At 38.9% G+C, this 27,666-nt stretch overlaps 1 protein-coding gene across 1 annotated transcript; it reads right to left on the reverse strand.

The window, feature by feature from the left end:
- Positions 1-11,795: 11,795 nt before the first annotated feature.
- Positions 11,796-26,529, reverse strand: LOC149007420 (katanin p60 ATPase-containing subunit A1-like). The gene is made up of 7 exons (XM_089165030.1): positions 26,178-26,529; positions 25,239-25,725; positions 23,426-23,623; positions 22,638-22,882; positions 13,752-13,910; positions 13,502-13,589; positions 11,796-12,787 (listed from the first exon to the last, which is right to left on the reverse strand). The coding sequence occupies exons 1-7, from the start codon at positions 26,294-26,296 to the stop codon at positions 12,506-12,508; spliced, it is 1,578 nt and encodes a 525-aa protein (XP_089021156.1). The 5' UTR covers positions 26,297-26,529; the 3' UTR covers positions 11,796-12,505.
- Positions 26,530-27,666: the final 1,137 nt, after the last annotated feature.

Genomic DNA, 27,666 nt, shown 5'->3' on the forward strand with positions numbered 1-27,666 from the left:
TAAGAACAGTATGAGAACACTACAAATCAAGGAATTAGCATAATCCAATGGTCTAAATAGAAAGCCCCAAATTAGACTACTAAGTTCAATAGACAAGCATCATGGCATGGATTGAAATCAATTGCATTTGCATTGGAAAGGCATGCATTAGCTAGGGGAACTTATAGGAATTTGATTAGGATCATATGCTAGTGATAAACATATACATAGGACACTATATACTTCAGTTTTAGACAAGAAAGCATGAAGTTAAGAATAAAATCAAGGAATGCATATGCAAGGCTTGAAATGAGAGCATAGCATCAATAGAGGATCATAGGTTAAGCAAGAGTGAGCACTTGGAGTGATGGTTGCAAGGTTGCAGCACCATCTTCAAGGTCTCAACAGCAAGAAGAGGGATAGAAAAAATAGAAAAGAATAGAATAGAGAGTGAGAGTGATGAATCATACCTTGTAGTTGTTGATGGAGACAAGGAACAATGATTAACAATGATTTTTGGTGGAATCTTCTTCAGAAATGCCTAGGAGGTGCTTTGGGAAGCTCTCCCCACGTTCTCAGGAGTGATAATGATTGGAATAGGGCCCAAAACACGAGGCTAGTATAAATAGAATAGGGAATATTCCAAAGAATCATTAACTTCGAGTCTGGGAAACTTTGGTCGATGGTCTTTGGTCGATGGCATCGACCAAAGAGGATCAACCAAAACACAATTCAACAGAAAATCAGAATTAGTTCAGCAACTTCGGACAGGGATTTGGAGGGCTATACAGGGTTAAATTGAATGGGGTTTTCTTCTACAATTAAATCAAGAAGTCTAGTTTCGGAAAATACCTTCGAATTGTGCACAGGAGTCCATTAGGTACTTCAACTAAATCACTCTTCTCCGATGTGCAGATTTTCACTAAACACCGACAATGTAATCAAGTAAGGGGGATCATCGTCAATGTCCATGGGCTCGGACTCCGACTCATAATTATCAATCAAAAGGGTCCACAAGTCTCTTCTACCACCGCTTTGGGTCTTCAGACCTAAAAACAACAGTGGATCCAGGTTAGGGTCAAGGTTAGGATAGGGCTGGATTTTACATTATGCACCTCTTGGCGCCCGATCTCTACTTTGATTACTATCGCATCATCATGAGGTGTACATACACCCCTTTCGTCCTCTTCATTGAAAGTAATAGAACCTTCTTTGTTCGACCTCTTCCATTTTTGCATCTCTCCAGTCCCAATGAACTTAGACTTAGCCTTCATCTTTCCAAGGGACTCCGATTCAAGTCCTCCAAATAGGGTAAGAATAGGAGATCGGCTAGCATCGACCACTTCCTTTGTCTTCTTTGATTTGGGAACCTCAACTCGGCGATCTTTGCTTCCTGATCGTTCCCTTTTCTCGACAGCTACTCTTGATTTGGTCTGTCACCCTTTGACAAAACTAGAGAGATGCCCTTGAGATATCAATCTCTCAATATCAGCCTTTAGGTGTTTGCACTCATTGGTATAATGCTCGTAATCTTTGTGAAAATGGGAATACTTCTCCATGTTCCACTCTCCTGGCTTGGTTATCATCTTTGGTGGCCGCTTCAGAATATCTTGATTTTTGATCTGCATCAAAATTTTCGACCGTGGAGCATTCAACGGTGTATACTCACTTTGATCAGGAGAATGCTGCCTCCATGTCGAACGAGGTTTCCTTGCCCGATCATGATTGGACTGCTTTGGCTTCTGATTTCTTTCAGGAGCCCTCTACTCTTTGTTGGAGGCCTTTGTTCCCCCTTGACGTGCATCAAGGATCTCGATCACTTCTGCTTGCTTTTGACACCTTTGCACCAACTCGGAGTAAGTAGTAGGCATGTCTTGAAGTAATAACTCCAGAAGCCTCCTGTTTGTGAGTCCAGTGAATGGAGCAGTTTTAGCTACCTTCTCATCCAAATTCTCGATCTCCATAGTGACTTTGTTGAATCTCTTCAAGTATTCCCGAATTGACTCGTTCTTCCTTTGCTTGATAGTGAATAACGTTTCCTTTGTCTTCTTGATCTAAATTCCATTTTGGAAACGACTGATAAACTTTCCGGCCAACTCCTCAAAATTGACAATTCTTCCCGAAGGAAGATTTAAGAACCACTTCTGTGCTGCCCCAATCAAGGAGGAACCGAACACTCTACAAAGAATTTCATCAGAATTACCAGCTACTGCCATAGTCTGCTGGTAGTAGCTGATATGGGCAATGGGATCTCCCGAATCATCGAATGAGGAGAAAGTTTGGAGTAAAAAATTGTGAGGAAATTCGAATCCGGCTATAGCTTCAACAAACGGAGTTTTTCTGATGACCAAATAGATATCATCGGTCATCCTCCCTCAGGAAAGTTGCCCCAGCCTCTGATTTATATCAATAAGCTCTCGACCAATGTGCACAGATCGTCCACCACCGGTCCGAACGCTTTCTTGCCCCGAATGTCTAGAGGTTGGCAAGTGAATGTGAACTCCTTTGCCTAATCTTGTTAATGTTCCAGTTTGGCTCATTTGCGGCCGATCACGCTGATCATCCCTTTTGGGAAGTTCCCCAGTTCTCAACTCTCTATTCTGCCCTCGGGGATCCCTCTGAAAGTTTTGGCCATAATTTTGGCCTTCGGCTGGTTGTCTATCTCCTTGCTGGGAATGCCCTCGTGCCGGAAGTATAAGCATCTCTGCTTCTCTTGCATGTCTTCTAGCCTCCTCCTCCTCAAGAGCCTGAGGAGCCACCACTTGCTTGATCAACGTACGAAGCATCTGGTTCATCTCTAGAAACTGGAGGTGCATTTGATCTAATTGTTGTTGAAGAGGATTTGGAGGGTTCAAGCGTTCGTTACCACCTAATCCTCCATCTTCACGAACCTCTCGAGCATGACTTCCATCAGGAATATCTTCTAGATTATTCCCATTTGAAGGGCGAATGCTCAGTTCTCGTTGAGACGACGCAGCTACTGCTGCTGATCTGGTAACCATGACTTTCTAAAGCGTTTCCCACAGACGGTGCCAAATGATGCGTCCAAACTCTGCTAAGCCCTTAGATCACTAGTGAATGACCTGCAAAACAACGTCAGACGTGGCCTGACCATGGGGGTCGGGAGGCCACCTTCGAAGGCTAAGTCAATTAAGGAACTGATCACAAAGCTCTGGCTAGTTGCACAACGTAAATTTGAATACGAATATTGGGAATAAGATTCAGTTACCTTCTTTGTACGTAGGTTGTGGTTTATATAGTTTTTACCTTCTAATCTTGTCCGTTGGATTCATTCAAGCCTTCTCTTAGTAGCCGTCGGATCTTTACGGTTAGACCTCTTTCGTGGAGTAGTGGATAACTTCCCTTAATCACATGATCCTTTGCTGAGGGCGTGGTAGTTAACCTGTCTTGCACGATCGTCCACTTCTGTGAGTGTTAATAACCGCCCCTTGGTGGATTATTTATCCCGAGTTTCCTGGGCGCGTGATTGCCTTCTAGATGTGCAAGGTTCCTTCCTTAACATGCTATCCATTAACCCGGTTCATTCAAACCTGAGATCGTCGGGCCGTTCTCGATCGGGTCAAGGATTGAACCTAGGGTGGACCCGGTTCGATCTTGATTTTCCCGTATCACACCCGTAGTTATCCTAAACTTAATTTATCCCTTGAGATTCTCAATTTACCAGCCAAACCCTCTATTATAAGCACATCAAGTCTCGATTTTTGTATAACCATTTTCGATATTACCCCACATTCTTAGTCTAAAAATCCTTTTTCTCAAACTTTGTGAGGATGTTCAATTGAGAAAGAAAGAACTCACAAACAATAGAGAAGGATAAATAGATTAATCAAGACTTGGGTTTTTCATGCAAGATTACTCTTTTTTTGTTTTTGAAAAAATTAACTTGTGGATATCAATGTTTAACTATAATTTCCTAACAAGGAGGGTGCCATTAATATATTTTTCACTTAGTAGAAAACTCAAATAGTGACATTAATTTTCAGTAGTATCACCGCCTCAGTTTTCTAATTTATCAATTAGATTCCTATTACTAACAATATTATATTAGTTAATTTTTATTTATACATTTTCAATATTACCCCCTAATCTAAGGAAAGAAGACGAAAGAAGACGAAAGAGAGGAAAACAAAACAATATATATGGTCAATGCAGGGTTCCTTGAGTGGTAAGATCCGTACTTTTCAGTGGAGAGGTCGTGGGTTTGACAGTTGCGAATGGCATTTAATTTATTCAAAAAAGCACCAATACCGGTCGATTCTTGCTGACATCGCTCGCCTTATATCTCTTTTCTCTTCCTGTAGGGTTGAGTTTATTCCAAGAGAATTCAATCATGAAATGGATTCCTTGTTTCGGAAGGTTCTTCTTACCCCGATTACGGGAAGCAGCTGGGACCTTGCTGATCCTTGGTTGATCAATCTCTGTAACCAAAGATTTCCAGGTTGATCAATCTTTGGGCGGGTTCTTTTAGTTCTTCCCTTGTTAGTTCTGCATATCTTCCCTTGAACAGCTACTGCTGTTTATGATGTTTCCTTTTATTTAGTTAACTTGTTGTTCTGTCATTTTCTTCTTATCCTAGGTCTCAACTAATAGAATTTCCTTGCTATTTCTGCATATCTTCCCTTGAACAGCTACTGTTGTTTTTGATGTTTCCTTTTATTTAGTTAACTTGCTGTTCTGTCATTTTCTTCTTATCCTAGCTATGGCTGCACTTGTCTCTGTCTGTTTTTTCTGGTCTCATTTTTCTACGGAGTCCGCCGGGTGAGGCTAAGGGAGCTCCACCTGGGGGCCATGGAGCTGAGGGAATGATTAACACCTGGTTAAGGATGCATGTCAGTGAGCTAGTCAACGACCCGAATTTATTTGCAATGGTATCCATCTCCCATGAATTGGAAATATGAGTAATGGTTCAACAACTAGGTTCTCACTACATTAAATGGCTTTCAGTTTCTAACCACCCATTTTACTTGCATAATTCACAACCTACCCACTTACACCCTTCGTTTCCCTGACCACCCATTCTACCTACTGACTGCAAATGAGTAATTATGTCAATTCTGTTCTAAAAACGTGTTATGTTCTTTTGTAGTGGACTTACCATATTTTACCTTCCCCGTGGGTTGATAGTTTGCTGTTTGCTGAAATTGCCTTTGTTCTGTCCTTGTCACTGGTGCTGGTAGCTTCTTTTGTTTGAAGGCCCAGTACTTTGTTGTTTCTACTGGAGGATTGGGTGTTTATCTACTGTGATTCGTTCTCTTCTACTGCTGTAAGGATGAGTAGACAAAGTGGACGTGTAAACCAAATTTATCCTCCACTGTGTCACCATCCTTCTGCTGGTCCCCACTCAGCTGGAGCTAATCGATATCTTAACAGAAATCTTGAAGCTAGAAAGGGAGCTGAAGCAGACTCTTGGAGGGTTGTTGATTCTTCAACAAGCCAGGTACGCCTGTTGAATGTGCAGCAAGGTGAGGGTAGTCCATCGTGCTTTGTCCTCTATGGGTACACTCTTGGATTCCCAAGGGAACCCAGTTCTGTTACTAGGACTAAGATAGCGGACCTCTGGTCTCCGCTGGGAGCCACCTCCGTTACTGGTATGGGAAGGGAAAATTTCAAAGTAATGTTTGTCTCGGAGGAGCATCGAAATCAGGTGATGGCCATGTCTCCTTGGTGGAGTGGTAATTCTATCTGGCATTTAGCTTTAGACCCCTTACCTAAGTGCAAGAAAAATACTCTGTTGCCACCTATAATTATATGGATCCAGCTTTTAGCACCTAGACCAGATCACCTGTCATATGAAGGGATCCTTATGGCTGCTGCTAAAGTTGGAAGGATCCTTGAGGTTCAGCTGAATCCATGTGATGTTGAGGTGCCGAGCATTACTGCTAGGATCCGAATAGTTTTTGATATTAATAAGAAAGTGCAAACAAAAACTTCTTTCAGGAATGCTAAAAATGAATGGATTTCATTTGATGTGAAGTATGAAATAAAAGTCTTGTGTTTAAGATGTGGGAATATTTCCCACCAAATGGGCTTCTGCAAAAGGTATGAATCTGAAAGCTCTTCTCCTCCCTCTGATCTTGCTTTTATTTCAAAATTATATGAAGGAATGCTAGCTGAACCCTTGGGTGGGGGTTTTCCAAAGACTTTTTCGACCAAAAGTATTAGAATTATGTTGGCAATACCAATGGGATCTACCACAAATGCATTGGTTGAAGAGGAGGATGACAATGAAGGGCCTCAGGTTGTACCGGAAGTACCTAATACTGAGAATGTAAACTCAGTTTCTGATGGAGAGTGTTCTGCAAATAGTCAAGGAAAAGAACAAGGGGTAAAGTTGGGAAAAGGGAAGTCTCTTATGCAGTTTTACCAACATCAGGATCTTCAGGGACCTCATCGGGAATGTGAAACACAAACTGCTGATACTAATTTAGCGGCGAGGATTGTGTTGTCAAAAGATGCTTGTGGGAAACAAAATACGGGGAAAAAATAAAGGGCAAGCAGATTGTTCTTGAAGAAGAGGTAAACTATCAGTTGACTTTTCAGCAACTAAAGGAAAGACAAGATGAAGTTGAAATGTTGCTCAAACATCACTTTGAGGCACAAGTAAAGAAAAGTGAGGCAAATGGGATGAAGGAACTTGAGAATACAAACCCGGTTCTGCTGAAACTGTTAGATAAAATAGAAAGCATTGAGAATAGGCTGGCCTCTTTGCAGCAAATGAGAATAGAAGCAAGGATGAAGCCTCTGAACTAGGTGTCCAAGGAATGAGGACGAATGGTTCTGAGATGTTTGAAGGACAACAGCAAAATAAGCCTGCGACAGGGGAGGTTAACCGTATTCCATATGCATTTGACCCTGACCCAAACTTGCTTAAAAGAAGACGTCTTGTTGAGCTCTCAACCACCCAGAATGCAGTGGCCTCACTTTGCTTGAACCTAGACCAAACCCTTCACAACTGTTCGGAACCACTTACTGTATTTTACCAATTCAAGTCTGAGATGGATGCTCATCACCAAATCTTCGAACATCTCAACAATTTGAACACTATGAACAATCCAAGACAAGCTGGAGATGTGCAGGTCTTTGGGAGCAGCACTGACATTCAGCCATTGAACAACCAGCGAGAGATCAGGACTCCAGCGTTTATGGCCCCTCAGGTATTCCCATATCACCTGTATTCTGATTTTCTTGACCAGTGTATCGTTTATTTTATGCTGCTGGTTGCTATCATTCTTAGTTGGTTTAGAAAATGATTGTTGCTTGCGTGATCTTAGTTGACAGTTTGCTTGAGTTTCCTGTTCTTTTGACTTTAGAAAAGTTGTAATAATTACTGATAGGAAGTAACTTTCATTCTTTAGTCGTTTTCTGCTTGTCTGTCTTTTGTTGACCTCCATCTTGGTAGGAATCTTGGTTAAAGATCTTATGTAGTTTTTATTCCCTCAGTTGGCTTACTTAATCTGCAATAGGATTTCTTTAGTTTCACACTTCTGCTGAAATAACCTTTCTTCACTACCTTTGCTCGATGTTCTATTCTTGTAATTAGCTACTGTTTCTTTTTAGAGAAGCCGTTTCTCTGTTCACAATGCAAATTCTGTCCTGGAATGTTAGGGGCATTAATGGTAATTTTTCTGTTAATTGCCTTTCTAAAATTATTAAGAAATTTAACCCAAATCTGGTCTTCTTATGCGAAACCAAATGTGGGGACCATGCAAATTTTTTGGAGAGGAGGAGAAATTTTCTTAAGGAATATTCCTCTATTGGTTTTATCAATAGTGAAGGGGCAAAAGGTTTAAAAGGGGGTCTTTGGATTCTTCAAAAAGAAGGCACCAGATGTACGCTCTTCAAAAAAGACGTATCCTTTTTAGCCATCAATTGTACCCTTGAAGGGAAGGAGTGGATCACAATCTTCATATATGCACCACCCAAATATGCCTCCCGAAAAGCTTTTTGGATTGATCTTCTAAGCTTTACCCAAACCCTGAACAAACCCTTTATCATCATGGGAGATTACAATGAGGTCATGAACCAAGATGACAAATTTGGCAAACAGTTCAAACCATCTCCAGCTCTACCGGTCCTGCAAGACCTAATCTGCAATCTTGATTTACAGGAGCTCCTTTTTCCAGGGTTACCATTCACATGGTCCAACAAACAAAAGCCCCCCAATCTAACCAAAGAAAAGTTAGACCGAGTCTGGGCGTCACCATCATGGATTGGTCTGTTTCCTGAAGCCAATCTCAAAAAATTACCAGCAACAGGCTCTGACATAATCCTATCTTTCTTTGCTTGGCCAACAAGAAAAATCAGGGAAGAAAATTGTTCCATTACCAAATGGCCTGGCATTGCCATCCACTCTTCAAAAGAGCCGTTGAGAATGCATGGGTAAATACAGGTAATGTCCCTTTAAACTGTAAACTGGCCAATTTGTCCAGATTTCTAATGCAATGGAACAAAGAGGTGTTTGGGAATATAGATAATATTTTCCACAATATCTCTAATGAAATTGAGGTACTTGAGAGCATGCCTGGTACGGACTGGGAGATGATTAAGATGAAAAAACAGGCCCTCTCGATGGCACTTGCAGCTGAGGAACAGTTCTGGTTTCAGAAGTCAAGAGGTAAATACATCAAGGATGGGGACCGGAATACAAGGTATTATCACCTATCGTCTAGACTCCATCGACATAAAGGTAAGATTGAAAATCTTGTACACAATGGTAAACTAGTAAGTACCCCTTTTGAAATTACTCAAGCATTTTCTTGCCATATGCAAAACTTATTCTTGTCTTCAAACCCTCTGGACCCTTTATTCATTGAATGCTTATTCCCGAATATGGCCATCCAGGTCGATCTTGAAGGAATGTCGAGGCCACCCTCGATGGAAGAAATCAAGAAAATTGTCTTCTCTTTGGACCCCTTTAAAGCCCCTGGGATGGATGGGTTTAATGCTTTTTTCTATCAAAAAAATTGGGAAATAATTAAGCATGATCTTTGTGATCTTGTCTTAAACTTTTTTAACTCCTCTACACTTCCATTTGGTGTAAATCATACCCTTCTGTGCTTCATTCCAAAAAAAGACCTTGCAACGTCGGTTTCTGATTTTAGACCAATTAGTCTATGCAATGTTTGCTACAAAATAATAGCAAAGTTATTGGCCCGTAGACTAAAGCCACTACTGAAAACCTTCATCTCTCCATGTCAAGGGGCTTTTGTGGAAAATAGACAAATTTCAGATAACATTTTGATAGCCCAAGAAATCTTCCATTTTTTGAAAAAAAACCAATGGTAAGCAGGGGTATGTGGCTCTCAAACTTGACATGTCTAAAGCCTATGATAGGGTAGAATGGAATGTGTTACTCAAAATCTTTGAGTTTCTGGGTTTTGACCAAAAATGGGGTTCCTTAATAGAGTCACTAATCTCTATTGCTTCTTTTTCTATCAAATATAATGGTAATCCTTATTTCTGGTTCTCAGGAACCCGAGGATTGCGTCAAGGTTGCCCACTGAGCCCTTACCTGTTTCTATTCATAATGGAAGTCCTCTCGAGGCTTTTGAATGAATACAGAAGCCTCAGTTTGTTCAAAGGAATCAAGATCGCAAGAGGTGCCCCAGAGATTTCTCATCTCTTTTTTGCGGATGATACTTTTCTCTTTTGCCGTGCGGAGAAAGAAGATGCTTTGGCCCTCAAAGCGGTGTTAGAACTTTTCTCCAATATTACCGGCCAACAAATTAATTTTGAAAAAAGCGGGGCTTTCTTTAGCAAAAAAGTGAGTCCTAGCAACAAAAAAATGATATTGTCATCTCTGGGCATCAATGAAATGCAAAAGGATTCGGTCTATCTAGGCTCTCAGTTGGTACATGGTTGATCCAAAATGAAAAACCTGAGGTTTGTAACCAACAAAATAAAGAAAAAATTGGCACTGTGGAAAGCGGCGAGCCTTTCCTTTGCAGGGAGGGGGGTACTACTACAGTCTGTCCTTCAAGCGCAATCATTGTACCACATGCAATGCTTTAAGTTCCCAAGGACGTTGTGCAAAGAAATTGATTCCCTCTGCCAAAAATTCTGGTTAGGGAATCCAGCAAAGGAGAAGCAACTAACGCTAATCTCATGGGATCGATGCTGTCAACAGAAAGAGCAGGGTGGTTTGGGTTTTCAGAAAATGGAAGATATCAATAATGCATTGCTCCTAAAATAAGGATGGAGAATTCTCAAAAACCCTGACGCATTATGGGTGCAAATACTGAAGGCGAGATATTTCCCAAATACCACACCTTTCGATCCCAAGGTTTTGAAGAAAAAGGGCTCTTGGACTTGGAACAGCATCTGTGAAATCTTACCTACCCTCAAAAAAATGGTCTGGAGGAAAGTTGGAAATGGAAGGACTACATCATTTTGGTTTGATCCATGGATAAAAGAACCAATGGATCGATCATATCTAACACCAAATACCGATCAGTGGGCAAGAAATGCGTCAGTTGAACAAGTGGCAGTCAACCATCAAAACAGGGAATTAATCTTTCCTCAACCTTCCCAAGTTTATAGCATTTCCAATCTAGTTTTGAATAATGAACAGGATGAGTGGAGGGCTCTTATTTCTAGTAATGGGGAGTTCTCTGTCAAATTGGCAAGGAAATCCCTATTACAAAGAAGAGAATTGCCAGTAGCCCACTCTCTTAAAAAATGGTGGTTCTTTTTTTGGAAACTCCCCCTTCATCCCAAATTTAAATTGTTTTTTTGGCGCCTGTTAAATACAGGGCTTCCAATGAAAGAAATTCTCTCTAAATGGATACCAATGAATCCGATATGTGAGATGTGTGAAAAAAATGTGGAGTCTTTAGGGCATATTTTCATGTCCTGTGACTGGACAAAAAGAATATGGGTTCTTTGGACCCTTAGGTTTAAGGACTGAAAGATTGACACAGGGGTCTATTATGGATTTCTGCAGCTCTTTTATTCTAAACCCTAGGTTTGGAAAAGACACACAGCAATGGATGGCATCGGTTTTCATAATAACATGTTATTTTGTATGGAAAGAAAGGAATAATAAAATCTTTAATAAAGTCAGTCCCAATCCAAGCAGAGTGTTACACAACACAGCTAGATGGACCCAATACTTAAATTTATTTCTTCCTGATTACCAAGATGCCTCAAATAGTGAGACCAGTGTCATAAGTGATAAACCAAACACTTGTATTTGTAGAATTTTAACTAATATGAGTCAGTTGTCTTTCTTGATATGTGCAGGGGTACATAACAGAGATCTAAATAGCGTGGGATGGAGCATTGGCCTTTTTGCGAAAGGAAGACTAAGTTATGCTAGTACTGGAAGAATAGGGGAAGGAAAGGTAGACGATGCCATACTAGTTGGGATCAAGGATCGGTTGGATCAAGCACAGAAAAGGAATATCTTACTGGATGAAATTTGATGTGATGACAAGAATGTGCTACATCTTCTCTCATCACGGAATCACAACATTTGGCCAATAGCATATGTTCCCATTTTGGTTAACATAAAATGTAATATTAAAGACTCTCACCTTAGTGGGTGTAGCCAGCCAATGCTCCAACAATGGTTTAACCATAGAGCATATGAATCTTCTGCACTAGACTATCACAACAGAGTGGTTGTAATAGATAAAACCAAAATATGTAGTTGTTGCTTTAACTAATATAATATATTGCTTATTTAGCAAAAAAAAAAAAACACCAATACCAAAATAGAAGAAAAAAAATCTATTCAAGAATAGAATTATAAAGATATAAAAATGGAAAATAAGGAACGGCTACAAACAATAGAGGAAGACACCGACAAGTCGAGCATATAATTTTTCATTCAAGAATATTTTAGTCCTTTTGAAAATTTAAACTTTCTTGCATCAGCACTTAATTTTGATTTCCTAACAACAGGGGTGTTACCAATATATTTTTCCCCTGTAGGAATCTAATTGATAAATAGAATAACTCAAAGAATGGCATTAATTTTAGCTGGTACCTCAAGGGGTTCAGCTGAAAATTTGCCGTAAGTTTATGGCGTTACCCAGGAGATGGTGCAAAGATTTCACTACGTAGAATGCTAACATGATCATTTAACAATTAAATTGAAATGTTGTTAAGGGTGGAAGACCTACCACTGGCTCAGAGACCCCTCTCGTTTTTATTAGCTAAACCCAGTAAGTGGATAAACTTTTAACATCAGGGCAGATTAAGACACAAGAAGAAAAGCAACTCATCATCCTTACAACAAATGATTATCAACAAGAAATATAGCCAAAGATATATGAACATGTGGAAGGGGAAAGCATAGGCCTGCAACCCATTCCAGGTAAGCTAGTGGGCGGCAGACACATGGAAGGGAGCATCAGAGGGCAAGGGGTTCACTAGGAGTGGGGAGAGATAAGGTTCGATACCCTGGCAGCATGCCCAGCCTTTTACCCTAAAACAATCACCAACCATCAAATAGACATTATGGACCCAGGAACAACCAATTCAGCTGATCATTTCCCAAATACTATGCTGATCCAAACTCTGAAAACCACTTTTCATGGCGTTCAATGTCTGCAGCAGAAACACTTCGTTGGACTTTGGCTATAGCTTCTTCAAAATCACACATGGCAACAGGGTCGATCGAGATTTCATCCTTTGACATGTTCTTGATCTCATCACGAGTCTTACCAGCTATCTTACGTCTCATGCCATTCAAAGAAGCATCACGGCATACATTCGTGAGATCATCTCCACTGTATCCATTAGTTCGACGGGCCACTTCATCAATGTTTACATCAGGAGACACCTGGAAGGAGTATAAAGGGTTCGTATAAACATAGTGAAACATTTATCTGTTTGATTAGAAATGCTGATCCAGCAGTCAGTAATGAGGAATGAAGAAGAATACATACAGACACTATGGATTAGCCAAGATAAAGCAGTAATATTCTGAATATAAATTGAAGATATTTCTAATCCTCATCTACTAAGTTAATTGTGCTCGTAGGCTAAAAAATCCCTGTCACAGACATGCATCTCAGGATAAAAATTTACCCAATCCTAACCTGGATCCTCTTTTCCCAACCCCAAAGTAGCCTCTTCTTCTTCTTCTCACTTGGTGAGTGGAAGTATGGAATGCAACATGCAATGGCTGAGGGACGAACCACTATACAAATTCCAAGATGAAAGTTCTCAAAGAAATATCACAGTTTGAACTGAACCATCTACAACCTTTTGAATTAATCCAGATTTAAGGAATTAGAAGAACCAGGGACAGTCCTATGATAACCTTAAGAAAAGTGGTGAGAAAGGATATGCATGGCTTTAGCCTTTTATCTAGTATAACCTCAAAGAGAGCTGATTGGAATGCAAAGAATCCATGCAGCCGACCCCATTTAGTTGGGACAAGGCTTCTTGTTGTTGTAAGTTGTTGTCATTGTTAAACTGAACCATCTACGACTTTTGATAAAAACAAGACATTCAGAGCATGAGCTAAGTAGTTAGAAAAAGTAAGCTTTACCTCAACAGTTTTGAGGTTAATCCTTATAAGCTCCTTCCGACTCTCAAAATCTGGAAGAGGAATATATATTCGCTTTTCCAGCCGCCTCCTGTGTTAATGTAAGGATCAAATCAAAGAAAACACCAACACATAGGACAAAATTTGATTTCAAAGGAGAAGTCATGCAGCATTAAAACACGTAATAGGAACTAGAAGATTCCATCAGTGATTCAAAGATTTAAATCTTCAAGTGATAGAAATGATGCTCAACCTAAGTGCCTCATCTATATCCCATGGAAAGTTAGTGGCTGCCAAGACCATCACAATTTTGCGAGTACCATCTTCACCAGTGGAGCTGTTATTAACACCATCTACTTGCACTAGAAGTTCAGACTTAACTCTTCTGGATGATTCATGCTCTCCTGAAGCCCTGAAAAAATCAGTGGACTGTTTCGTCATGTTTCCATGATATTTGCCATCAAAATTAGGATATACATCTAAGCATAGATGTCAATGTTGATTCAGATTTAGAAGATAGAAATTCAATGGCAGCCATTGAGAGCACATTCACTCCTGAAGCCCTAAAAAAATCAATGCATATTTCATCATTATAGCCATAAAATTTCACATCAAAATTTAAATGTATATCTATCAAAGATGCCAATATTAATTCAAAAAAGGGAGACTTGGCGAGCCCATTTACAATAAACATTTTTTACGGGAAAAAAAAAAGTGAATATTTACTTCACAGAACTAGGAATCAGAAAGTAAAAGGACATACATATCACCAATAGACTATTGCATCAGAAAACATATCACCAACAAGCTAATGCAATAGAAAAGAAATCAGAGCTTCTGAAGTCTCTTGAAAACAGAAGACAGCAAAGCAGCAGAACAGATCTCAGAAATTCAGTAGAGAACGTTAAAATAATAGTAACAAAAAAGAAATCAAGACCAGCTGGTGGTGGGTGGCTCATTCAGCTAAGCCAGGTGTTTCTCTGACCACTGGATCTTGCCCATGCTTAAATGGTACTGCACATTTGGAATTTTGTAATTCATATAAATAAGGTGTTTGAAGTGATACAACTTAAATGGGAATGGAGAAGAGGCTTCACTCAAATTCATAGTCATCTTCTGTCCCCAACAAACTGTTGCCTCCTTCAGACTTATTTATGAGTTTCCAGAAAAGCTTTAAGCGATAGGCTCTGAAGTGCAATGATAAACCAGAATTCAGGACATCCATAAAACACATGACCCAAGATTCTGCTGCAGTTGAAAAGCTAGTTTAAGGGACAAAATATGGAGGAGAATAACTACCCAAAGACTGATACATCTGACAGTCAGATCTGGAATTATAGACATTAGCAATAAGATTCTAATCTTAAGAGCTTCAGAACAGTGAGCAAAATCAGATTCCTAAAAACCCAACCAGCAATGGACAGATGATCAGAATAGCACTAGGACTCAATAACATTAACAGAATATCAACCTGAATTGCATTTACTTTCTCTTTTGTTCTTGTAGAGCTGTCAATTTACCGCATTGTCCCTTCTCGTTGTTAAAGAGTCTGGCTCTGACCGGTCTCATTTGATGCCTCTTCATCTTTGTCACCTTTTGGAATTATTTTGGAATGATCAATCTGTTTCTAGTTTATCCTTATTAGTGTTGTCACTGATCCATGTTCACCTCATTTTTCTTTCTCAATTCGAAATCAGATTTACAAAACCAGAAATAGGTTAAGAACTTAATCCAATTGATACATCTGAAGAGGATTCTTTGAACTCATCGTAAAAGACAAGAGTTTGATTATCAATTTGAATATACAAACCTGGAAAGAAAAAAAATGCACATCCAGTGCACTAGGTTACTGCGACTGTGGGAACTAGGGAGGTCAAAACATATGCAGCCTTACCTCTCTTTTCACAAAGAGGCTGTTTTCAGACTCAAACCCATGGCGTATTGGTCATAACGAAGCAACCTTTACCTTTTGCACCAAGAAGAATATGAAAAGAATAGGGAAGAAGGATATGAATCAAGCTACACATTCGATCCTGGACTGGAATCCCAACAACCTGATCTCCCCATCACTTACAGAGACCCATAACCAAAACAGTCTTTCCCTAGGAATAAGCCTAGGGCTGGGTCATATAGGTGTTGGGCCTTTATCCTGTGGTCTATACAGTAGACCACCTTTAAGGGCCTACGTGTTGGGTCGAGCTAAATATGAATTTAGCTTTATTACTTGGTTTAACTTTTACCTTTTCAATATTAAATTGATTGACCAATCAATTAATTTAAGTTAGTATGTGACTAGTACATGAACAATTTAAGAGCAAATGGCTTTTGGAAGACAGAAGGAGCATTCTTAAGTCCAAATGGCATTACTAACCATTCATAATGTCCTTCAGTTGTGGTGAATGTAGTCCATTCAATAGATTCTGGATATATTTTAATTTGATGGAATCCAAATTTGCAGTCAAATTTACTGAATATTTTACAGTCTTGTATATAACTAAGGAGATATGCGCACACACACACACACACACACACACACACACACACATATAACTAGATACAGGACATACAAGACTTCCAAAAACACATGGATAATATATTTCTTAAACATAGAAATTTTGCTATAGCTTACATTGATGACATATTAGCCTACAGTAAAACACCCCAGGAACATATTAGTCATTTACAAATAATATTTTTCAGAATTTATGAATCATGGAATTGTCATTTCCAAAAAGAAAATGGAAATAGGAAAAACAAATATAAAATTCTTAGGAATGGAATTAGAAGAAGGAACAATAAAATTACAACCTCATATTGCTACAAAATTCTAGAATTTTCAGACAAATTAACAAGTATTACCCAGATAAGATCATTTTTAGAATTAGCAAATCAAGCTAGACCTTTATTCTTAACCTAGGGAAAATATTAGGACCATTATACCAGAAGACTTCCCCTAATGGAGAACATAGGTGGAATAACCAAGATATTAAAATTATTCAAAAAATTAAAGAATTATTTAAAAATATACCACCATTAAGATTACCCACTGACAAAGATTATAGGATTTTAGAAACCGATGGATGTGAAGAAGGATGGGGAGTCGTCCTCAAAATAAAACCATCTGAATATCACCCAAAATCTACAGAACAAATATGTAGATATAATTCAGGAAAATTTTCTGTTAAAATCCTAACATATGTAGAATATGAAGTTGAAGCCTTAATCAAAGGATTAGAATCAATGGAAATATTCCTAACAAATAGACCCTTTACGATAAGAACAGATTGTGAAGCCATAGGAAAAGCATATAAAAATTATAATGAGAGAAAAATTCAACACAGAAGATGGATCATATTTAGAACACATTTTTATAATAGGGGACACCAAATTAAAATCGAACATATAAAAGGCCATGACAATAAAACAGCTGATTTATTATCTGAAATAAACAAAATATTAAAGGACACAAAATGAGTGCACAGGATAGGCTAAGACATCTAAGAAAAATACATAAACTAGAAAATAAAATAAAAGAAAAGGAAGATGAATTAAATTATATAAGAAGAAGAATTGCTGGAATAGTTGATGATGAACCCATATAAACTATCCCAGAAGACCTACTTAAGAGGATTGATAACCAAGCCTTAGTATATAATAAAATATATGAAATATCTAATTTAAAAAGACTCTTATATTATAGACAGAATGAATTAGCTAACTTTGCCGCTTGACAATGCAGCAGGACGAATTCTTAAACACTTCCCTTGGGAGATGGTCAGGCATTTCTCCAGATCAACATTCAGAGTCCCCACCTGTATCCTCTCCCCTTACACCAAACCAATCACAACCTTCGGGTACAACTAACATACTCACTCCAATGAGGATTTTACCCTCCAGCATCACAGGAAATCCTACTATAAGCAATTCCAATGCCTCATCATCATACGCTCCTGTCACTGGGACTCATAATCAGAACACAAGCTTGTTTGCAGGATCCCCAAGATCACAATCACCATCAGAGACGATCAAGATTGGCCCCCATATTCTGTTCAAGAATACTCATATGAAGTTTGCCAACCATATTGAATATAAAATCAGTGATGAACAGAAGATTTTGCCCTCGATAATCTCTAGCAATCTATCAACACAAGCATTGGAAACAAAAAACTTCAGCTTGCTCTAGCCAATGCTCTAAATGCAGTAACTCTATTGTTTGATCAAGTTAGAACAAAAAGAGGAAAATCAAAATTTTACGTGGTCTTTGACGGCAATACAAAAGGCATATTCCTTGATTGGGAAGATGTCATCCAAGCAATACAAGACCACCCAACTCCAAGATTCAAAGGATTCGACACTCTCGAGGAGGCCACCATGCAAGCCAGAATCATTCTTGGCCCCAACTACTATATTGATCCAAAACTCAGGGCAGCACCGCCATCACAACCTTCCTTCACTGCAATGATCCAAAGAAGATTGTTCTGTGATCATTGCGAAAATATGAAGAAAAGGAATGCATAATACAATGAAGAACTCATCTCCAGAGCAACTAGAATCAATAACCTCAACAAGGAAAATGCTGAAAAGGAGAGAGCTCTTCAGCAAGCCAAAGATCATATGATCAAAATACACCAAGAAAAGTTGGAGCTTCACAAAAAGATCAAAGAACATGAGGAAGCTCTAGACAAAATAAAACAAATACTTCAAAACACAGTTGGAAGCTAAAGAACAGAACCAGCTCCAGAACCATCAGAATTCCTTCAAAGCTTCAAAGAAGGCATCATATGATAAATTCGAAACATGCTACAATCACATACAAGCAATGGTGGGCCCATAAACCCACAAATATAATCACAACCACGCATTATGCCACCTCTAGAAGATGCTGAATTTGAGGTGATCAAAAGAAGGAAAGGGAAAGACAAGGAGAAAAGTCTCCTTGAAATGTAGATTCCTATCATAGGGTGATTCCCTTATCATCTGTCTCACACCCAAATAATGTTAAACTTAAGGATGGTCTTTGTGGACCTTAACAAAACCACAAAGATTTTGGCCCAACCCATAAAGGACCACATGGTTCATAGAACAACCATGTAAAATCTCATAATTGTCATTAACCCTTGATCCAGGCTACAACAGGATCTATGCTAGTACCAAGCATGTAAAATATTGGGTAAATTAGGCCAGACTAGTACAAAACCAGCTAACTCTGAACACGGGTTATAAAACATAGTGTTTATCACACTTGAGCATGCTAAGAATAAAAATATGCCAGGCAAAAACCTTGCCTGTAAAATATAGGTTAATCTCCTGAACCAAACCAATGTGAAAAAACAATAGTTTTATACTACGTGGAATGCCACGGGGCGGTTCTTGAAGAAATACCAAATCTACGGTCCTCAGTAGATCACACAACTGCATGTGTAGAGGGTGTTGCATGGAATCATCTCCTTAAATAATTGAAGTGACACCTCAAAGGACAAGAATGAAAATATTATTAAAGGTTAAGGACATTATAGTCCCCTAAATATTGTTCTTTAGTCCTTTGTCTTTACTTTGCTTATAAAAATGCCATGTGTACTAAGGCATGGTGTTATCCACTTGCCTATAAATAGCTAGGACTATTGTAAGGGAGGCACCTTACATGAACTCTTCTTCCACCTTTGCTCTTGTGAAAAAATCTCCCCAAGTGATGGTGCTCTCCTTTTGTACTAAGTGTTCTCTTTGTAACTTCTCTTTGAATTAATAAAGCAAGTCTTCTTAATGGTAAGTGCCTTATTTCTTTCTTCTTAAGTTCTTTTCATCTTTTTGGGAACCCGAAAGGGAACTCAAGCAAGGTAAGGATGCGGGATTAGATGGCCTGTTTTTCTCTTTTTTATCTTAATTTCATAGAGGAAGGATTTGAGATGGCATGCCTACAGTCGTGCCTCTACCATCTCCTAGGCCCTTCTATACCTTTTTGCATTGCATGCATGTAGATTAACATGAAGATTAGCATTTGTATATGCTTTGATCTTTATTTAATTACCTTTTTGTAAACATTCACGCACGCCACCAGTCGCGCAAAAAACTGGCCATGTGGGCGGGGTTTCACGTTCCCATGTGATTCCACGTTGAGGGTACCTTTCTATGTGGCATGGTCCACACCATGGTTTTTTCAGTATTGGTATTATTTATTAATATTAGTATTATGGGGTCATTTTTGTCAAGGTAGTTCAGGGTTTTCTTTTCATATCATGGAGTTAGAAGATTTTATGTTGTTTCCTTTATGTTATTGGGTTATTTTAGGAACTTTTTTTTTCCTTTTATGTTGTAACCACCAACAAGGGCACAAGGATGAAAAAAAAATTAGAAGGAAAAGAACCTCATGACTGCAGCTTCTCTCTCTGGATCTCCTACCTCATCTCGATAAGTGCTTCTTCCACCTCTTTTCTGTTCTTCTGGAACTGAATGTTCCCTCTCCCTTTTCCCCCTCTAGGCTGGCATTCTCCTTGACTGGATTCTTTTTCTCTTCATTTCTTTTTTTCCTACCCTTTCTTTCTGCACAGAACCTCACCATGCAGCCTACAATTGTCCTAAACCCTCTCTTTTTTCTTCTTCCTTATTCCCGTGTTGGCCACTTACAGCAGAATCGTTTTTCTGCAATCAATTTTTGTTTTTTTCCCCTTCTTCTAAACCTTTGTTCTGTACCCTCTTCTCCTGCCCATCTCACGACAATCCTGCTACCTTTAGTTCTTTACTTTCTTGCTAAACCTATCGACAATCCCGCATACTTATTGTCTCTTCTTGTTTTCTACATCTCCTTCTTCTACTTTGCTGGTTATGCCCTGTTATTAACCCCTGCTTGGTGATTGGTAGCATGTTAGTTGGGTTGGGATTAGATTTCATACATTGAATGTACTATTTATTCCCTCATTGAATGAAAGATCAATTGTATGACCTACTGCTGTATTTTCTGGTTACTTTGAATGCAATGCCCTATTCCTCCTTGTCTAGTTTTGTGGATTGAATTAATAAATCTAATTTGTTCTTCCCTAAGCCTTTTAAGTTTTATCTTGCATGTTATTTATATTTTTCTTTGCTGAAATTTTAATTCCGTATTGTTTTTTGAGCGTGGATTCAATTGTGTGTTGTGTGAACCCCTCCCCTCATCCCTTAAAGTGCCTTAATTGGTGTAGGATCCTGTTTCTTGTAGAATACCCTAGTTTCTAGGGTTGTCCAACATCACAACTGTTTCTAAGGAGCCCAAACCAACCCTGTTGTACTCCCTACTGTGGACTGTGAAGTAGAGATTCAAGTCAACAATGAAAACAGACAGGCAGAAAGGTTACACTATCGCTGGCTGTTGGTCTAATTCAAAATAGTTACAGGAACCATTTATAGTCCTACAAAATCAAATATGGAGAGATTATTCTATTCCATCCTCCTAATCAGGAATTGAGGTCTGACAAAGCTCCGCCCAGAAAGAACAGGTCATACTCTCAAGGTCAGGAATGACAAGACCTTATGACTCACATCTTTATTAGAACTCAAGCATGGGCAACCCATGCAGAGGCTTTAGACCCCTACTCACCTTAACTAAATCCCTGTTTCTAAACTTAGAAGGCTAACAAAATCATGACCCATTCCTCACTAAACCACAAAGCATCAACCAAGGGATAAATTAACTAAGGATTTGGAAAATTCATATTCTGAATACCAAAGGCGTGCAGGCCCAACAATCAAATCTATTTATCAGATCTGGAAAAGGCAGCAACTTTGTTGTCCTGGGAAATCATATCAACAAAGGGGAGGGGGAACATAAGATGCATCTTAGAATGAACAAGAGAGAAGAAGATAATCAGGTATTGAATACCCATCTTTAAGCCCTGCTCGTTAGTGCTAAAATTCTTTAGAACCACATATTATTGACTTAAATTATCCCACTAATTGATTATTTCATGTATAAGGACCTAAAATTCTTAATGAGTCATAAAAGAACACATAATCAACTACAATATGACCGACCAAATTAATAAACTCAAAACAATATTCTGATTATTGAGTATCCTAGTTAACTCAGAACACTCAATGACTCAACTACTAATCCCTGTACTAACTTTATTTCCACGCCATGAGTTCATGAATTAGGGACATTACCATAGAACCCAAATAAATAAATAAATGCCCAATATATGATATAATTACCCACATGTCAATTCAGCCAATTGGACTGCCACCTACATGATGGTAGATACAGAAATCCTTCACGCACTAACGCAGAGCAAATACTCAACTGACCTAACCCCATGAATGATCTCTCATACATAAGACCAATTCCATCAACAATAAATAAAAGAATAACCAAACAGAATCTTATGAAGCGATCAAACAACAATAGGGGATAAAACAGTACCAAGTTTCATCGATAACGCATTTGAACATGAAACTAGAGGTCGAAGGTGTAAGGGAACAAGGGTAAAGTGGGAAAAAATTGGCTATCACCTTGGAGCTGGGTTTGAGTTGGTTTTGGACTTAAAGTACAATTCTATTTTCTATTTTTAGCATTTTAGTTCTATTCTACTTCTTAAATTGATGTAAGCTGAAGATATAAATAAAGGTAAAGGTATTAGGTGTCTTTACAATTGATACTCAAGCTCCACAAAGTACATTGTGAGCAGGATTCTCTCTTTTTCCCTTCAATCTCAGTTTCTTCTCCTCTCTATGGGTGCTGGTACAGATCTTGGGATTGTTTACAAAAGGCAAATTTTCTTTTTTTCCCCTTTATTGAGGTTACTTTACCATGTACACCAATACCTTCAACCATCCTAGGTTTGTGGTGGATTCCACTTTGAATCCAACAATTTCATTTTCACCGTCCAAACATGGTTGCAAAGGTGTTGCCTAGGCAGTGCTTAGGCGACCAGGTGCTTTAATCGACCTTCACACTTGGTTGCCAAGGCAGGTGGCTTGGACACCTTGCTTGCCTAGTTGGTGTAGCCTTATATTTTTAGCACTATCCAATGCCTTAGTTCACCTAGGCACCCTGACAATCACGCAATTCAACTATGCCTTGGTTGCATGCCTAGCCAAACTTTTGCCTAGTACCATAATAATACTGACAACAAACATAGTAGCAATAGTAATGATAATGTAAACTTACCCCCTAGAATTGCAAAGAGAATCAATTTCATCTATGAAAATTGTACTTGGAGCATAAGCTCTGGCAAGATCGAACAAGCACCGAACCATGCGTTCACTCTCACCACGCCACTTTGAAGCTAAGGTAGCAGAAGAAACATTGAAAAACGTTGTTCCACACTCTGTAGCAACTGCCTTGGCCAAAAGAGTCTTCCCAGTACCAGGGGGGCCAAACATAAGAACACCTTTCCATGGTCTCCTGATTCCCTGCGATTAAAGGCACTAGATGTCAGCATGGCCATCATACATATAAACAAATATATTAGAATGTCTGAGTGACACCTCTATAGGTGAATTTAGAACTTCTTTTTGGTTGCCCCTCGCTTTATTCCCACAAGTTTTTCAGTCAAGGGACATGTTTCAAGTACATGGGAAAATGAAAGGATTTTATCCCTCAGGTAAGTGGAATCTGAAGATTTCATACCGACAGACTCAAATCTTCCTCACCCATTGCATAATTTGTTGCAGTTTCAAAATCCTATAACATTCTTCCGCTCTCCCATAACACAGTCAAAGTTTAGAGGCTCAACAGGCTCAGGTTACCCAACAATATGCACTGGCACACACTATAGATGCCCATTATTATTCAAAACTAATATGTTCAATTTAACCACCCAATATCCTTGAGAGTTGATAATACATAATTCACCAAGCACACCGTGTTTCTCCAACTCACTGGTATTTAATAAATAGGAAAACCAGTGCGGCATCACTGGATAATCTCCAGAGGCTTCCAAAGAATGTGCATACCTGGAAATACTCAGGCATCCACAAGGGAAGGACAACAGCTTCTTCCAATAGTCTTTTGGCTTCACTCAGCCCAGCAACATCATCCCATCTAACTCCAGGGCTTGTCTCCAACACATCCCTTTCCAACATTTCAGCCAAGTCTGGATCAGGCCCTTCATATTGTCCTCTTCTTGATTTCCCATCTTCAGTGTCTCCGTTCTGACAAAATGACAATTGAACATACAAATCAGTACCTAGAAAACAGATATTCAGGATCGCATTATCATTTAATACAATTGGAAAACTATCAGCGACAGAAAGGCAACCTTGAGTACTACTTTACAAACATTAATATGTAGGGAACTAATTCAGTAGTACTACTAACACTACCACAATAAGAGCAGAGAGGACATTATATATTCCCAAATCACAGTCACAAGCAATTACGGCATGTGCTTGAAAACATGTAAAATAATCATTACTCATAGTGGAACTTGTCAGTCTAACAACCTTGGCCAGTTCAGCAGCCAAGAAGATATAATGCAGTATTGCCCAAATAAAAGTACTCTTCCACTTCACACGTCTTGCTTTAGTTTGATAAGTAATGATTTTATGAAGACAGTATATAGACAAGAAAAAGCTATCATACAAAGATCTGGCATACCCCTAAATTCTTAGAAAATTTATCATGGATGATTCTTTAGTGTCCAATTTAATACCCAAAGTCTGAAGTTTTATATTCTTATTCTCTTCATGGAAGCCAAGATATATATCACGGGCACAACCTAAATGAGATGCTAAACCTACCATTTGATTGCAATGGTAGTTGTCACAAGAACGAGTCATCCGATGGAGGGTGTTAAGGGGGGGTGGGGGGGGGGGAGGAGAAAATTAAGGCAATGCCTTGACAACAATGGTTGCAACTCAGATTTGATTTCCAACAGCATTCCACCGAGTCACTGACAACCATGAAACTTTCCTCCCTACAACAACATCAATGAAAATCCTAGTCCAAGGACTTTCGACTCTAATTCCCCAGTATGCCAAAGAGATTTATTCCAACACTTGGCATTTTTTGTTCCTCATATACTTTCATCATGTTGTCCCTCAAAACAAGGCTTGGATCACTACCCCTAGAAAATAGTTCAGTTTTCCTAAACTGCCTGAGCGGATAAAAGTACTAAACAACCAAGCCAGGGTTGAAATACTTGCAGGTCTAAAACAATTTCATTTGGTTTTCTCAATGGGTAGCTTTAGAAATGTATTTTGTCTAAGCATTGTGGATCAAATATTCATCTACTTTCCCAGCACCTGAATTTTTGACAATAGATGTCCTTATGGTAGTTAATTTAAAAACATATTAATCAGGAAGTAAATATATACGACGAAATTATATTATCCTTAAGTTGACACCCATATGGTACAATAACAAAATTATATATTTTTGAACTTGGAATAACAATGGGACATCTGAGTAGTTACAACCAGAATCAGCAACATGGCAAGAAAAAAGGAACTGACATGTTGAGATAAGTGACTGATAGAACAATACTCATCAACTCGATGCCAGTTACAACATTTAGCACAAAAGCAAATTGTGCATCATCAACACCTGGTAGCAGACATTACTTTTAAGTCCAACAGGACGACTCAAATGTTTTCTGAAATGACTGTACATTCCAGGCTGTAGGACATCTTGGATGAAAAAGAAAAAGAACTCAACAAGCCACATTTTGCAACCAACAAAGATCAGATGCTGAAGACTTATGCCTGTACAATGATCTGACACCCCAAACACAAATAAGTGAAGATAAAACCTCGGCAATAGACTTACTGCTGACTCTGTCTTGTTGGAGTTGGACTTGCTAGATGCATTGCCTTTTCTCCCAGGTCCAGAAGCACTTGAAGCTCTGACTCCTGAACCAGCTTTGCTTGAAGAACTAGTCTTTGATCCACGATTACTTGTACCTGCTTTTGTGGAAGCACCGCGAGCCCAAGCACCATCTTGTGGAGACTTCCTCATACCCACTTGGCCAGCCCTGGTAGACCTTCTGCCTGTTGGGTCTCTGCTCGGAGGTCTCCAAACATCAGGATCATCCATCGGAGCACCTGAAGAAGTAGGGTATTCGTCTAACGGTTGAAAAACAAATGACGAGTTAGTATTAATAGGAGGTGAGGAAGAGCGTATGTTGCCCGGAACCTCTTTGAAGGCCCTTCTCTCGGCATCCAACAGTTTAACTACATCTATTTCCTCACACAGACTTTTCTTCACATTCATCCATTTCGCTCGGATTAAAGGGTCATCAAGCGTGCTCATGTGTCTGCAAAGAGTAGAAAAGGAAAGCCATGAACTTGCCCCTCACTAACAGTCATATAGTTACAGCCTAATTGGAGGAAGTTAGCTTTCATCACTCGTAATAGTAAATCAAATTCAAATTCACACACGAACAAACCACATGAAACACGATCTTTCGAAATCCTCACTAATTAAAAATCTGTAAATGGAAATGTCCACACATAGGCCAACATTGAGATCATAAAACAAAATCTTCTTTTAAAAGGTATAACTTTTCTTCTCGAGGCCAATTCCTTTTTTTCTGTTGAGGGAGGGGTTGTGGAAGAGGAGAAGTTCTTCGGATTCACAAATCAGAGGTAGAAAAGAAAAGAAAAACCCAACATTTTCTTCAACAAGAAGCAAAGCAGAAATTCGAAAAACAATGTAAAAAACACAAGCTAGGGATTATAACACAAACGAAATAGGTAAACCAAGTACCTGTTGATCTGAGCAATGGCGCCATCGAAGAATATGATCGCGGTGTCATAAAGGCCTTCCAGGGCGTATTCCTTGGCCAATTTGACATGCTCCTGCAATCCTGCAAGAGTTCCCACCATCCTCAAGATTTAGGGATTCAAGAAAGCTGTGAAGATCGCACTCCAGGATTCCGAACCTTGAAATGAGTTGAGTAAAGGAAGCTCTTCAAAGTTCTCCGCTTTTCACCTTTTTCTTTTCTTCCAGGCTGTTTACCGGTTCAAAACTTGAATTAAAATCGCAGATGCAAATTTTGTTGTGAAGTAAAGCTTCTTTCTCCCTCTACCTCTCGGCAGTTGAGATGAGATGAGGCAGACGTTTCAACGCGCGACAAGGAAGCCAGGCAGAAGAATAAATTTGAAGTACCAAATTACCCTTGAAATTTCTAGAAACAACATTATTTTGCTATTTGACTCGAGTGTAAGGCCTCAGAGCTGAAGGGTATTTCGTATGTAATAAAGACTTTGGTAATGTTTTTTTTTTAATTTTAAATAATGTAAGTTATGTCAACGTCTAACAAATCATGACGATGACACGTCTGATCTAATCAAAGGAGTGTAAACGAACGCTGTGCAAATTATTATTTGAAAAAAAAGTGAAAAAAGTGAAAAAAGTGAAAAAAAGAATGTTTCCGCAAATTATTATTAGAATAGAATAATTTAAAGCTAACAAACAGTTCTCTTTTGTATCTTTGGTAGAAGCGAACTTAAATATTTACAAGAAGTGTTAATACAACCTTTAACCAAAAAAAAAAAAAAAAAGAGTAAAATACTACAACTACCATCTACCTTACATTCATGCATAAATCAATCAATGGTTGGTTAATAGTCATTCCATCAACAGCCCCATTTAGAAGTCTAATTTGGATAAAAAATTTGGAAAAGTATCAACAACCGTCAGTAGAAAGGGAATATGTGAAATCTCTCACAAATCCTAATACGAAAATTTATGTTGTAGGTCGGAAGACCCGAAGTCAATGTAAAAGACCGCTGTAGACCCTCTCTGTTGAACTTATTGACTCTGACCTAAAATCAATAGAGATTAATACTAAATATTCCATTATGAAAATCTTGAATGATTTTGAGAGAAGATGTAACTTAAATGATGATGGACTTGGGAAATGGGCTTTGAGCACGGTGTTGACACTTTCGGAAGGTCTTACACAATCAGGTAAGACCCTTTCTTAAGTAGGAAAAGGACCCAAGTGGTGGATTTGACTTCCGGTATCCAAAATTCAGCAGTTTGACCTAAGGCACAACCTTGGTCGATTGCTTTGGTCGCCCCAAGCCACCAAAGCAAGCGATTAAAACAAGTCCAGGGACAAAATTGTCTATTTTTGGGAAATTATGTTTTGAGAGCTCTATATATTCAAATATCGATCTAATTCGTATCACTTTGCCTCTTAGCTATTGGAGAATATGAGAAGAACCCTAGAGCTTCTTTCTTAAGCCCA

Source organism: Hakea prostrata, chromosome 8, assembly GCF_041222555.1.
Source record: "Hakea prostrata isolate BN-2017 chromosome 8, UWA_Hpros_2, whole genome shotgun sequence".
Lineage (NCBI taxonomy): Eukaryota > Viridiplantae > Streptophyta > Magnoliopsida > Proteales > Proteaceae > Hakea > Hakea prostrata.